Source organism: Elephantulus edwardii, unplaced genomic scaffold (genome assembly GCF_000299155.1).
Source record: "Elephantulus edwardii isolate Elephantulus edwardi_28Jun2011 unplaced genomic scaffold, EleEdw1.0 scaffold00048, whole genome shotgun sequence".
NCBI classification, from domain to species: Eukaryota; Metazoa; Chordata; class Mammalia; order Macroscelidea; family Macroscelididae; genus Elephantulus; species Elephantulus edwardii.
The window spans coordinates 6,459,864-6,472,787 of NW_006399798.1; the positions used below are offsets into that span (position 1 = coordinate 6,459,864).

The window sequence follows — 12,924 nt, forward strand, 5'->3', positions numbered from 1 at the left end:
GGGGTGGGGCGTGTACGCCCCCTCAGCCTGCATGGCTGGCTCGACGGCGCTGTCTCTGCCGGGCCTGGACCCCTGTGCCCTCAGCAGCGTCTCGTCCTCAGGTCCTGGAGGCATGCATGAAGAACTGTGGGCGGAGGTTCCACAACGAAGTGGGCAAGTTCCGCTTTTTGAACGAGTTGATCAAAGTCGTCTCTCCAAAGGTCAGTCCAGGGCACTTGGCTGGCTTCTGGGCCCATCTTTGGGGTTCCTCCCTGTCACTCATCTCACTGTTGACCAGCATCTCTCTAATGGAAGCTGCTCTGGGGTCTGTCCGTGGACAGCCAGCCCTGGAATGGCAGGCTGCTTTCCCAGGAGCCTGTCCCAGGTCCCTACCGAAGCCCTCGCTGTCCCTTGGCGTGCCTGGTGGACACAGAGGTAGTGTCCTTCAGGCCTAGTCACCCAGCTGGCTAGCTAGTGTTCGGTTCTGGTCTTTTGGCTCCAGATACCCACTTGGTGCTGCGGAGTCCTCTTTCCTGAGCTCCACCTTTCGTTAAACAGTTGAGTTTCTGGCATCAGGCATGTGTGAGCCCCCAGCTCTGTCCCTGACCACACACTGCACCCTGGCCGGATGGTCTGTGCCACCAGAGTGGCAGCGTGCCCCTCCCACTGCCCTGCTTCACACACCTTCGCACCTGCCGGCTCAGAGCAGGCTCCAGGAGCTAACTAGCAGCTGTGCATTTCTGTCAACAGCCTCCCCTCCTTTGCTGCCTCCATTGCAGTTACTAGAGTTCTGTTTCCTTTTACTCTTCAGTACTTGGGAGATAGAGTGTCCGAGAAGGTGAAGACCAAGGTCATTGAGCTGCTCTATAGCTGGACTCTGGCCCTCCCTGAAGAATCCAAGATCAAGGATGCCTACCATATGCTCAAGAGACAAGGCACGTGTCTGCCTCCCTCGGCTTGCAAGCCGACCTCGAAGACTGGCAGACAGGCAGCTAGGGGAGGTTCCCGGCCCCTGGCTCTGTCCCCCGTCCTGAGGAGTGGCAGTTATCACGGGGAAGGTCCTGCCCGGTCAGCTGAATGTGCTGTCCTGTCTCCTTGCAGGCATTGTGCTCACTGACCCCTCAATTCCTGAGGACAGGACACTCATCCCCTCTCCGCCTCCTCGTCCCAAAAACCCCGTGTTTGATGATGAAGAGAAGTCCAAGGTAGAGGACGGTTCAGGTGGGGTCGTGGCAAGGGGCGGGAGTGCCGGGCCCTGCACTGCTGGTTCCCTAGTGAGCCGCCCTCTTCTCTCTGAGACCTTTGATGCCCTCTTCTTCCAGCTCTTAGCCAAGCTCCTGAAGAGCAAAAATCCAGATGACCTGCAAGAGGCCAACAAGCTCATCAAGTCCATGGTGAAGGAAGTGAGTGTGCCCGGCTCGGTGTCGGGAAGCACGAGCATCACGCCACATGTCCTCCTCCACCGCTGGCCCTTATGTGCGGAGGTTTCAGGACAGAGAGTATTGTCACTGTTGGGGAAGAAGAGAGAAAATCAGAGGTTCCTGGAGCCCAGGCTGGTGGGACGAGACAGACTGAGATGGTCGAAAGCATGCAGTTCCCAAGGGCCAGCGTTCGCAGGGGCGTTGGCTTGCTCCTGCCTGTTGTGGTGGACTGGGCCTGTGGGGGGCCATGGGCAGCGCTGTGTTGCTGAGTTTTCTCCTCACTCCCTCCATGTGCAGGACGAGGCCCGGATCCAGAAGGTGACCAAGCGCCTGCACACCTTGGAGGAGGTCAACAACAATGTCAAACTGCTCAGCGAGATGCTACTGCACTACAGCCGAGAGGACTCTTCAGAGGCAGACAAGGAGCTCATGCAGGTCAGCCAGCTCTGCGGGGAGGGGCGGAGCCTGGCTCGAATCAGTGACCTCCCGGTCTGCGCAGCCAGCAGGCACGCAGAGATGGTGTCCAGTGTAACAGGAGGGGGACACCCCAGGTGGCAGGGTGGGGGGTGACTGCAGAGCCTGGTGCTCAGCCGCCCCACAGCCCAGGCTCGGCCTCTGCTCACCGTGGTGCGCTCTGGGGTCCAGGTCGCACTCGGGGGGGGGGTGCGGTGTTAGGGGCTCAGGGGATTGGCCACAGCTGACGCAGTGCTTGGGGCCTGGCGTGTCTCGGGTCTGCGCGTCCGCTGGGTCAACCATGAGGGCCTCGCTCATCCTGACTTTTCATCTGGTGTTTCAGGAGCTGTTTGATCGGTGTGAGAACAAGAGGCGGACATTATTCAAACTCGCTAGTGAGACAGAGGACAATGACAGCAGTTTGGGTGAGCTGCCGGGAGAAGCGGCGGGGAGGAGTGAGGAGAAGGTGCTGGTGGTGCAGCTGTTATGTGCCTGGCGGGTCTGCACGAGGAGACTGTGGGCTCTGCTTCGTGGATTCGGGAACCCTCAGGGTCACCACTGCTCTCTGTTCACTGAGTCGAAATCGAGCCGGTGGGGAGTGGTTGGTTTTGGTGAGGTGCTGTGGTTGTCCTGGCCAACGAGGGTTCTCTATTCTGCTCTAGTGGACATCCTTCAGGCCAGTGACAACCTCTCCCGGGTCATCAACTCTTATAAAGCAATCATCGAAGGACAAGTCATCAACGGGGAGGTAGCCACATCCACACTACCTGGCCCAGAAGGTACTGTGTTCCGGTTCTGTTCTTGGCGCTCCCAAGCCAGCCCCAGCTGCCCATGTCAGAGCCCCTGGCCAAGCTGAGCAGGGCCAGCCCTTGGGGAGTGCCTGCTCCCTAGAGGCTGTGGGAGTGGAGAGGTCATATGGACCCCTTGCCCTGTCCCCTGGCTCTTTGCCTGCTCCGACAGCCCCTCTGCTTAAGGTGCAGGCTGTGCGGTCAGCCACTATGCTCAGGGCTCTGCCTCCAGAGGTCCACCTGCTGGGGTGCCCCTCATTCTTGTCACTCTCCCGTCTGTCCGGCAGGAAACAGTGACTGTGATGGCCACGGCACACTCATCGACCTGGCCGAGTCAGACACGCCAAGCAGTTCGCCCCCAGTATTGGTGCCTGCACTCCCCCCACCCACATCGAGTATCCCCATCCTCCCACCGCCTCCTCAGGCCTCGGGCCCCGCTCGCAGCCGCTCGTCCAGCCAGGCCGAGGCCTCACCTGGGCCCAGCAGTACCAGCAACGCCCTCTCCCTTCTTGACGAGGAGCTGCTCTGCTTGGGTAAGGGCCTTGCCAGGGCCACTCCAGGGTGGCAGGGGCGGCGTCCAGTCAGAGTATCTGAGGCCAGACTTATCATGTCCATCTCACGGGGACAGGCACTGCTTCCCTCTCCCAAGTGTCCCTCTCCTCAGGGGAAGGGCAGGCAGAACCCACTCCTCCCGAGGCTCTCTGGGTGCCCAACCCATCCCCAACCCCACTGCTGCCCATTTACTCACAGCCCTTCTCAGGGGACAGGGGCATTCATCACCGTCCCCTTCTGTTTCAGGCCTCAGTGATCCAGCCCCCAGTGTTCCGTCCAAAGACACAGTGGGAAGTAGCCAGTGGCCCCTGTTCCAGGTAGGGGTGACATGGGTGCCGTCGCCAAGACCCCCCTCTGCTCCTGCTTTGGCTTTTTAGCTGAAGTGTGCAACCCTCCCCTCTGAGGCACAGAGCTGGCCTGGAGATTCTGCTGGCCAGAGGGACCCTGCACTCCATGTGGGGACTCTGCTGGCCGGGGGGACCCTGCACTCCATGTGGGGACTCTGCTCTGTGTGGGAGGACACTGCACTGCTGTGGGAAGTCTGCTGCCCGAGGTGGGGGGGACTCTGTGCTGCTGTGGGGGGACTTTGCTGGCTGAGGGGACTCTGCACGTCAGTGTGCTTTTACTCAAAGTTCTGGGGCCTCCTTGTCCAGCGCATGGTCCCAGGGCACACAATTTTGGTGCCACATGGGTGTCACAGCTCCACCCCTGCTGCAGACCCCCTTTCCTCCCCACAGAATGAGCAGCCCACCCTGGACTTCTTTGGCCCCCAGCTGGGTCCTGCTACCTGCGGTCCTGCAGAGGGCCCTCCGCTACAGCCCACAGGCCCCCTCGCAGGCAACTCCCAGGTGCCACTGGCAGCTCCTTTCCCAACTCCCGTTGTCCCGACCAGTGTCCCTGCCCCCAGCCCGAGCTCTTTGTTCTCCACTGGACTGGCTACAGCTCTGCGTCCAAAGGCTGAGCTGGAAGCCTCTGCATCCCATGGCCCAGCCCTGGGCGAAAGCGCTCCACACCGGCCCGACGCACTGGACCAGCTTCTGGAGCAGGCCGGAGTGTAAGCCAGGCCGAGCCCTCTCCCCTCGGGGGCCGGGAGCCTAGGCAGGGAGTCCCTTGTGGTTTGTGGCCAAGGCTGGACTCTGAAAGGGGTGAGGCCTCAGTGAGGGGTCTGCTCGCTGACCTGGGCCCCTCCTCTTCCTAGGACCTCAGGCTTGGTGAAGCCCACCTCTTCAAGCTTCTTCCCAGGGGCTGTACCCTCCCCTCTTCTCCCCACCAGCACGTCTGCAGCCAGATCACTGCTTCCCTTCCCCGGAGGGCCCGACAGCCCCCTTTTTCAGCCTCAGGGCAGTCCCCCAAAGGGCCCTGAGCTCTCCCTGTCCAGCATCCACGTGCCCCTGGAATCCATCAAACCCAGTAAGTGCTGGAGGCAGGAGGGGCCAGGGCTGGTGGAGTCCACCTGACAGCTTCGGGGTGTACGGGAGGGGGGGCCTTCCTGCTGTTCAGTCCTAACACCTAGACTGGGACTCTCTGGGACCCCGCCCTGGGCCGCAGGCCTCCCTGGAGCTGCCCTCCCTCACAGCACCTCCTCGCAGGTAGCGCCCTTCCCGTGACGGCCTATGACAAGGACGGTTTCCGCATCCTCTTCCACTTTGCCAAGGAGTGCCCCCCCGGGCGGCCCGACGTGCTGGTGGTGGTGGTGTCCATGCTCAACACGGCACCCCTGCCCATCAGGAGCATTGTGCTGCAGGCCGCTGTGCCCAAGGTACCCTTCCCTCCGGGCCCTCTGCTGTCACCGCAGCCACCTGCCAGCTCCCCTCAAAATGTTTCCTTTGTTCCTAGTCAATGAAGGTCAAGTTGCAGCCGCCTTCGGGAACGGAGCTCTCTCCTTTCAGCCCCATCCAGCCTCCTGCAGCCATCACCCAGGTCATGCTGCTGGCCAACCCGCTGAAGGTGAGTTCCCCCAGGGTTGGGACCTGGGGACTCACCGCCCCAAGCTGCTGCCCCTGCCGTGGTGGCACCCTCCATAGTGGCAGCCTTGTGTCCCCTCCCCACCCCTGGGTCAGGGTTGAGCAAGTGCGGAGGGGGCAGTCAGGCTGTTCTCCTGGGTCTCATGGGCTTCTTTCTGCTGCAGGAGAAGGTACGGCTCCGGTACAGGCTGACCTTCGCCCTGGGGGAGCAGCTGAGCACCGAGGTGGGTGAGGTGGACCAGTTCCCGCCCGTGGAGCAGTGGGGCAGTCTATGACCTCAGGGGACGCTGGCACCTGCACTGGAAACCGAGGCTGCTTCACCCACCTGCCGACCACAGCCCTGTGCGTGGATGTGGGTGAGGGGCCCAGCACCTCGCTGCTCCGTCATCTCTCCTTTGGCCCCTAAGAGGACCTGTTTTTATTTACCTGATTTGATGGCCATAAACTTTCAGGGGCTCCTTGACTCACTATCCTAGAGGAATGAGGCTTTGAGGTTTACCCTGTTTTTTATTAGTGTTTCCAAACACTCCGAGGGGGTTCTCTAAAGAGACCCCCCCACCCTCGCACCTTCTCATTGCACCCCGAGAGGCCTCCGTCCATTGCTGTTCTTTGCTTCCACATCCTGCGCCTGCTTCTCCCTGCGGGCAGCCACCTGCACCCACAGGCAGCGGCACTGAACAGACCCTGAAGACTGCCCCAGCCCGGGATGACAGGCCGCGTGCACTTGGCCCTGGCAGTGCCAGGGCATCTCAGTGGACATGGAATGCAGCCATTAGCAACAGCACTGGGCCTTGCCACACTCCACAGGACAGAGCGGGGGAGAAGCTACCGGTGTCCCCTCCTCAGAAAGCACTAGCTCGGCTCTCGGAGGGGAGTGCACGCCTTGCCCTGGACCAGGCAGCCCGACTCGCTACCTCTTGCTTAGCATGACACAGACTGCTGGCCCCCCTTCCTGTCTGAGGGGAGGACAGCTCCCAAAAGTCCCCGGGGCCCACCACACACACTATGACCTTGGTGTAGCATCTAGTGCTGGATGTGGCGCCCTGGCCTCTGGACACTGCACCAGACTCTGTCTTAAGTCAGAGTCGACACCCCAGCTCCCTGCTGCTAAGGGAACTGTATGCGGGATGCTGGGTCTGGGCAGCCCGTTGCGTCCACAGTGCCCAGCCCTGGCTCGCTAGCTCTGGCGGCTCCACGTGGATGCCTCTGGGCCCATGACTCCAGCCTCAGCAACACGTTAGCTGGAAGGAGCAAGTGGCTGACCTGAGCTCAGCTGGACCAGCTCAGAGTCCGTGACCCCTGCCTGCCGCTTTATTCACTCAAGAAGTCACTCAGTGTTCCCTTGTCACTGTCCACGGCAACCAGGTTTCACTGGGATAGGCTAAATGTGAACAGATTTCACCACAGGAGTAACTCGGAGCTTTCCAGAGGCCAGCTGCTGTGATCCTGAGGAAGCCTGCGGTTAATCAGGAACTGTACCTTTATAAGCTTTAGACATTAAAATTATTTATGAGTGTCCCTCATTCCTATCAAGTTCACTGCTTGGTTGCAATAACTATAATGGAGATACCACCTCTGTTGCCCCTGCTTTGCTGCATGTTAAGTAAAGCCATCTTCCCCCCCTTGAAGTTCTAACAAGGGCACGTCCGCCCTGGGGGAAAAGGGACAGGATGCCACTTGCCATTTTTGTTCAAAGTCTACGTTCCTGGACTTTAAAAAATAAGATTAAAATATAATCCAGAAGATTCTGCGGTCAGTCAGGTTTCCAAAGTATGCCATGCTCTAGTGTCAAGGCACACTCGGGAAGGTGTGACATCCACCATGCTGGGGTGGTGTCTTGAAGGAGAGGGGAATGTCAGTTCCACTTAACTAGTTTTTTACTCTACATTTCAGGACAGACCAAAAACTCCCTAGCCAGATGCTAAAAAATTTCCTTTTATTGCAAAAGAAAGTATTTATTCTTTTAAAAATGTATATACACTGCCATCCAAAGACAGCTCACTGGAGCGGCCCCCCAGGCCTCAGGAGCCCCCTACAGAGCCTTCTTTGACAATCGCCCGGGCAAGGTTACGCGCAAGAGCCAGTCTGAGCATCTCCACCTTGGTGGTCTCGATCTCGTCACCCTAGAAGCAGAAAACCAGAGTGAGGACCAGCTGGCAGGAGGTTAACACTGAGGTGCATTATGTCTGATCTGGGTATGGAGACGGAAGATGGTATATAGTCCGGGTACAGAGGGCAGCGTATAGCACTGAGCAGCGGCTTCAACGTACAAGGCTCAGCTCACTGTCAGGGAGTCGGGACCAGCTCACGGCTGACCTGCACTGGATTTCACAGGCTGGTATCAACATGAGCTGGAGTGCCCACCTTTCTCCTAAATGACCAGGCTGGCCAGGACCTTTGACTTGGCCCTGTGACTCCTATGGCCAAGGCCATCACAGCTCCGTCAATTAAAAATCACTGACAAGAACCAACTCAGCTGACCCTCTGCTGGGGTTTTGAGGCTGTAAATCTCATGGGAATAGGTGGCCCTTCTTCCTACAGAACCACTGGGAGATCTGAACCACCAGAGAGGCACCTGGTCTACAGAAAAGGAAGACATCAGGAAACTCCCCACCACTCCCAAAAAGCCCCTGCCTCAGCTACCGGCTCAGAGACTGTCGGGGGTGGGGGGGACGAGGGAGGGAGGAAGGACTGGCCAGCATTTCTCATTCCTGGGGACTAAGAGAATAAATTACCTGGGGTCTCTGGTCATCGGACTCAGCACACGCTGGACTTCCTGTGGTCAAGTCCTCCAGACACCTCATCAACTCATACGTCTGCTCTGCTGAAAAAATGACCTGAGGGAGAGTGGAGGTGTGGGCCACGGCCGAGCCCTGGGTGGGAGCCTTGGGGTCAGGGTGGCTTCATCGTCTCCCCACGGGGCTTGTCCCAAGGGGGTGCTGTGTGGGCAAAGACAGACACACACCCACAGAGCAGCACCCTCACACTGACAGAAACGTAGAGAAGAACCTTGTGGATTTAACTGGTACCTGTTTCTGTTCCAGAAGGGGAAGGGCATCTGTCAGGAGAGTCATCCAGAAAGACCGAGGGGCGATCTGTGATGTCATCAGTGACAGGAGAAGAGACGCCCCAGCCACAAAGTGCTTCTCCCCATACAAGCGGTGGAACTCGCGATACTTCCCTGGTGAGACAGGAGAACCCCAAGTTACCTCCCCGCACCCCAGAGTGCTCTGGGTGACACCTACAAATCTCCTGGCCCTAAGCACAGAGACACCAGCCTCCCCTTCCACAGTGCAGGCAGGGCCGTCCAGCACTGTCCAGACGCCCACAAGAGTAATAAGATGCAGACCCCAGACTCAAGCAGCCCCCCGCACGTCCACACTGACAGAAGAGGATGTGGAGACGGAGCAAGCTCGCTTCCAGCTAGGCCAGACGTGATGGGTGAGAAGATCCCTGAGGGTTACCAAAGCTCGTGCAAGGATGATGGTCAGGCTACGTCAGCAGTCTCACCACAGATTTCCCAAGGGAAGAACCAACTTCCTAGAGGGGAAGCCTGGTAGGCATCAGGCTGACCAGAGGTCAAGGCCAGCTCCACTGGCACAGCGCACTGAGCGGTGTCCCCACAGAGAGAAACACAGGTAAAAGCAATCACAGAGAGATGGCCGCCAAGTTCCAGAAGAATTCATTTAAATCGGCTGGATGCTTCTATAATGTCTTGGTTACAAATCACACACACAGGCTCTAATGCAACAACACTGTTAAACGCCGTCTAGACTGGATCTAAAGGTGCAGCGGCCGCCAGTCACGCCCGAAACCCTGGCATCCGAGGTGGAGGGTGCGTCCACTCGGTGCTGTCCACCTTTAGTGTCAACCTCAGAGTCCTGCCCTCAGGAAATGCACGAGAGGGCTTTTCAGAGAGGAGGAAACGGTGTCTCCAACCTGCTCAAAAATCATTTCAGTAAAAAGAAAAGACACGCGGCACAAGAGAAATGTGTGCTGCATCTGGGGAAGCATAAAGGGGAGTTCCTCGTTCCATGTACTATTTTTGTAGCTTTTCTGAACACTGAAACTGCAGGAAAACTGTTGACCAAAAGCTGTTTTGCAGGGTCTAGTACACAGGGTTTGGAGGAAAAGACCCTGCAAATTGTCCCAACTGTCCCTTTGTGCCCCAGGACATGGAGCCCAGAGTAACTCACCCAGGAATGTGAGCCGATCGCTGAGCATCATGGCTGGCCCCAGGTTGTCAATGAGGTCCAAATCCGAGAAGCAGCCTCGTTCACAGTAGTCCCTGAGGAACCTGGAGGGCCCAGGCCAGGTCACAGCGAGCCTCCAGCACAGCCCCTTGCCTGCCCCGTCTCGCCCACACCCTCCAGCCCGGGCGCCGAGCAGCCCACCTGTCTGACACCAGGGTGGCAAAGGCAGCGTCCTTGGCTCGGATGCTCCAGGAGAGGGCGGAGCCCAGGCGGCTGTTCCGCATGGCTCTCATGGCCAAGATCTTACAGATGCTGCGGACTGTCCGGGAAGAGAAGCGGGGCGCCCTTCACCCTCCCGTCCTCCCAGCCTTCAGCCAGGGCCCCAGGAGCTCCAACTGTGGCTTGATCTCTAGCCTGCCTGGGCTCTGCCCACAGCATGACACCACCCTGGGGGTCAACCTGAAGAGTGAGTGGGTGGTGCAGAGATCTCCCTTCTGCTGGGCTGTAAACACGCTCCATTTTCATAAACACACAGGTGCCTCTGGGAAGAGCAGACTAAGTCTTCTCATCCATCAGAGGGGAGGAAGAGACACCTTCCCCACACCCCTTCCGGGCCTGTGATCCCCACACCTCAGTGCTGCCGCCTCCTCTGACCCCACGATGAGAGAGAAGGGAGAGGTGGGTCAGAACTGTCTACCAGGCAGCCTGCCTGATTTCTTCTAGGTCCTAGTGGGGCCCTTGCCCCTGGGTCCCTTCCTGAGTGTCCCACGTCTGCTTCTCGGCAGCCTGGCTGGGGAAGCTACAGATAGCTGGTAGGTGACATCGGGTTCAGGGCTTCCCAGCCCCCACACCTGCTGAGGGTGGGCTGGGAGTGGAGCCAGCTCACCTTGTTCGACCATCTGCCGCTGCTCACAGATCCGCAACACCTTGAGTGCCTTCTGCTCCGTGTCCAGAGGAATCCGCTCAATGTGCAGCTCCAGGGAGACTCGGCCCAGCTCGGGGCAGTGGTCAAAGTAATCCACCGCCAGCTGCCACAGGCTGCAAAGGCCGAGGAAAGGCCCAGAGCGGGCTGGTGAGCCCAGGGGCCACCTTCCAGTTCTTCGCCCTGACCGAGCTCCAGTCTCCAGAGGACATGGAGAAAACATCCAAGTTCCAACGGCATCAGGATGCCAAGGGGACCCCAGGTGCATCCTTCTCCTCTGCCCACACCCACCTGTGATGTGCGAACAGTCCTGAGGCATATTCCAGCAGCAAGAACTCACGCATGTTGGAGCCAAAACTGGAAGGAAACGTGCTGTGAGACGAGACCAAAAAACAGCTCTTGGGGCTCCCTCCCTCTGCTCCACCTTCAGTGCACCCCACTCCTGAGGTCCTGGGTTTAAGGGAGAGGCAGCACACTCCCCACCCACTCACTAGAGATTGTGAGACTGGAGCAGTTTGCAGTGGTCCAGCAGGTCAGTCAGATGGGCCACAAACCACCAGTTGCTCAGGACGATGCTGAGGGCGAGACACAGCAGAGGAGTCGGAGACTACAGCGTCCAGAACAGCTGCTGTGATCCGGACTCCCCAGACATACACGGCGGGACAGCCGGAGGGCTGCACGTCACCTGTCGGCTCACCAGCCCACGAGACGCCACCCCTGGGGAGCTCCGAGCTCGCCCCTTTTCACTGGCTCATGTGCAGCCTTTCCTTAGACCACTGACAGTCCTTCTCCTGCTTACTCTGCTCAAGTCTACCTGCTCCCTAAAATGCAGCATTTCTGGAGAAGCTCTGGCAATTCCTCCAGGGAGTCAGGATTTCGGAACACTGCTACTCAGAACCATGGGCAGAGCCACCAGCAGAGCCGGGGGGAGGGAGTTCCTTGGTATGTCACTCTCATCGGCCCCGAACCCTCTACCTCTGATAGCCAGACAGCTTGTGAAAAAGAGTACTGACACAAAATCCCCCTTTTTTCTCCTTTCCCCAAATCTAGTAATTTTCTCAAAGCCCTGGCTTTTCAGTGGCTGAATCAGGAAGAACAATTAGCACAAGGGAATCAGATCGACTAAAAATAAAGACACAGCTGAGGTGAGTGACGGGGAAGGTCACCTGATGCTCAGGCTGACTGCCCCTCGCGGCCGTCAGTGACCCATCCGCACAGAGAGGAAAGCATTCTTCTGACTCCTGCAAGCAAGGTTTCTGAAACGCTTCACTTGGGATGACGTTTGCATCGCGGCTTTACAACTTTACAGCTGCAGCACTTTTCCCGAGAGAGCGGGGAGGCCCTGCTCTGAAGATGCCTGCCCCCCCGGCGAGCATGACGACTACAAGCACTGTCTCATAAGCTGACGTAGTCCGTTAACCCAAGAACCAGCCCTGCTCGTTTTTCAAAGAAAGTCATTTCCTGGAAATGGGATTTTAGGCAAACATTCCTGAAAGGGCGATCATTTTAACTGTAGTCGCCCTCCAGCCACCTCCAGAGAGGAGCCATCATCACCAGCTGCCACCTGGCTGGGCACCAAGAAGGATCAGGACAGCAGGGGGGCCCCACCTGCACTCCTTTATCACTTGGTGGATGTCAAACTCAAAGGCTGCCATCAAGATGTTGTCCAGGGGCTCCGGGCTCTCCCCTCCCAGGAACAGGTCCAGGCTGGACTGTGGAAAGGTAAGGACCTGCTCAGTCCCCGGGGAAGCAGAGCAGACGTGAGGGGGCAGGAAGGGCTGCTGTGCAGAGACCCTCGAGAAGCATTATGGGTTCTTCAATAAGCCCCTTCCTGACCCCAGAACCTGTGTAAGATGACCCACGGGGAACCAGGCCCCGACAGCCAGCGCAGCGAAGCCCACACTCACCTGTGCGTACATGTGCAGCTCGGTGGGCTTCACCGTGGGGTGGGAATACAGCAGCCGCGTCACCAGGAAATGGTACCAGTTACTCAGCAGCTCCTTCTGCTCCAACAGGGTCTCCTCATCTCCCAGCAGGATCTGAGGGCGGGGTTCCCTGAGCTCGGGCCACGCTGGGGCCCTGCGAGTGCAGCTCAGACTCCTCACAGGACACTGCTCTGCCACCTCCCCTTCCCCTTGTCACAGCGCCAACACCTCATCTACTCATTGAGAACATGAGTCTGAAAGCTCTACCTCCCAGAGCAGGGCCGAGAGTCCTGTCCAGGGGAGACCGAGCTCTGCCATTCCTGCTCTGAACACCACAGCCACAGGGGCAACCAGCCCAACAGAAGCCCAGCCTGCACCCACAGACCTGATAGACCAGGTTATACCTGGAGACCTGACAGACCATCCCTCCCCATAGACATGAGAGAGACGAGGCTACACCCGCAGACCTGGCAGACACCATCCCACCCCCGCAGACCTGGCAGAGGCTATCCTCCCACACCCACAGACCTGACAGACACCATCCCACACCTGCACACCTGACAGACACCATCCCGCCCCCGCAGACCTGACAGAGACCATCCCGTCCCCGCAGACCTGACAGAGACCATCCCGTCCCCGCAGACCTGACAGAGACCATCCCACACCTGCACACCTGACAGACACCATCCCGCCCCCGCAGACCTGACAGAGACCATCCCACACCTGC

General features: G+C 58.7%; 2 protein-coding genes across 2 annotated transcripts in view; one reads left to right on the forward strand and one right to left on the reverse strand.

The window, feature by feature from the left end:
* Positions 1–5,432, forward strand: part of GGA3 (golgi-associated, gamma adaptin ear containing, ARF binding protein 3) — an 8,712-nt gene extending 3,280 nt beyond the window's left edge. The window contains exons 3-16 of the mRNA XM_006886215.1: positions 102–200; positions 791–914; positions 1,081–1,184; positions 1,302–1,382; positions 1,698–1,835; positions 2,197–2,278; positions 2,516–2,632; positions 2,929–3,174; positions 3,440–3,510; positions 3,931–4,247; positions 4,392–4,603; positions 4,783–4,952; positions 5,030–5,140; positions 5,322–5,432. Of these exons, the coding sequence (XP_006886277.1) occupies positions 117–200; positions 791–914; positions 1,081–1,184; positions 1,302–1,382; positions 1,698–1,835; positions 2,197–2,278; positions 2,516–2,632; positions 2,929–3,174; positions 3,440–3,510; positions 3,931–4,247; positions 4,392–4,603; positions 4,783–4,952; positions 5,030–5,140; positions 5,322–5,432 (1,968 nt within the window). The 5' untranslated portion in view covers positions 102–116. The remainder of the gene's footprint in view (positions 1–101; positions 201–790; positions 915–1,080; positions 1,185–1,301; positions 1,383–1,697; positions 1,836–2,196; positions 2,279–2,515; positions 2,633–2,928; positions 3,175–3,439; positions 3,511–3,930; positions 4,248–4,391; positions 4,604–4,782; positions 4,953–5,029; positions 5,141–5,321) is intronic.
* A 1,746-nt stretch (positions 5,433–7,178) lies between these two features.
* Positions 7,179–12,924, reverse strand: part of NUP85 (nucleoporin 85kDa) — an 18,795-nt gene continuing 13,049 nt past the window's right edge. Inside the window, exons 10-19 of the mRNA XM_006886216.1 lie at positions 12,180–12,311; positions 11,881–11,984; positions 10,764–10,847; positions 10,564–10,629; positions 10,237–10,388; positions 9,552–9,669; positions 9,354–9,454; positions 8,187–8,338; positions 7,893–7,994; positions 7,179–7,280 (exon numbers count right to left, since the gene is read on the reverse strand). Of these exons, the coding sequence (XP_006886278.1) occupies positions 7,179–7,280; positions 7,893–7,994; positions 8,187–8,338; positions 9,354–9,454; positions 9,552–9,669; positions 10,237–10,388; positions 10,564–10,629; positions 10,764–10,847; positions 11,881–11,984; positions 12,180–12,311 (1,113 nt within the window). The remainder of the gene's footprint in view (positions 7,281–7,892; positions 7,995–8,186; positions 8,339–9,353; positions 9,455–9,551; positions 9,670–10,236; positions 10,389–10,563; positions 10,630–10,763; positions 10,848–11,880; positions 11,985–12,179; positions 12,312–12,924) is intronic.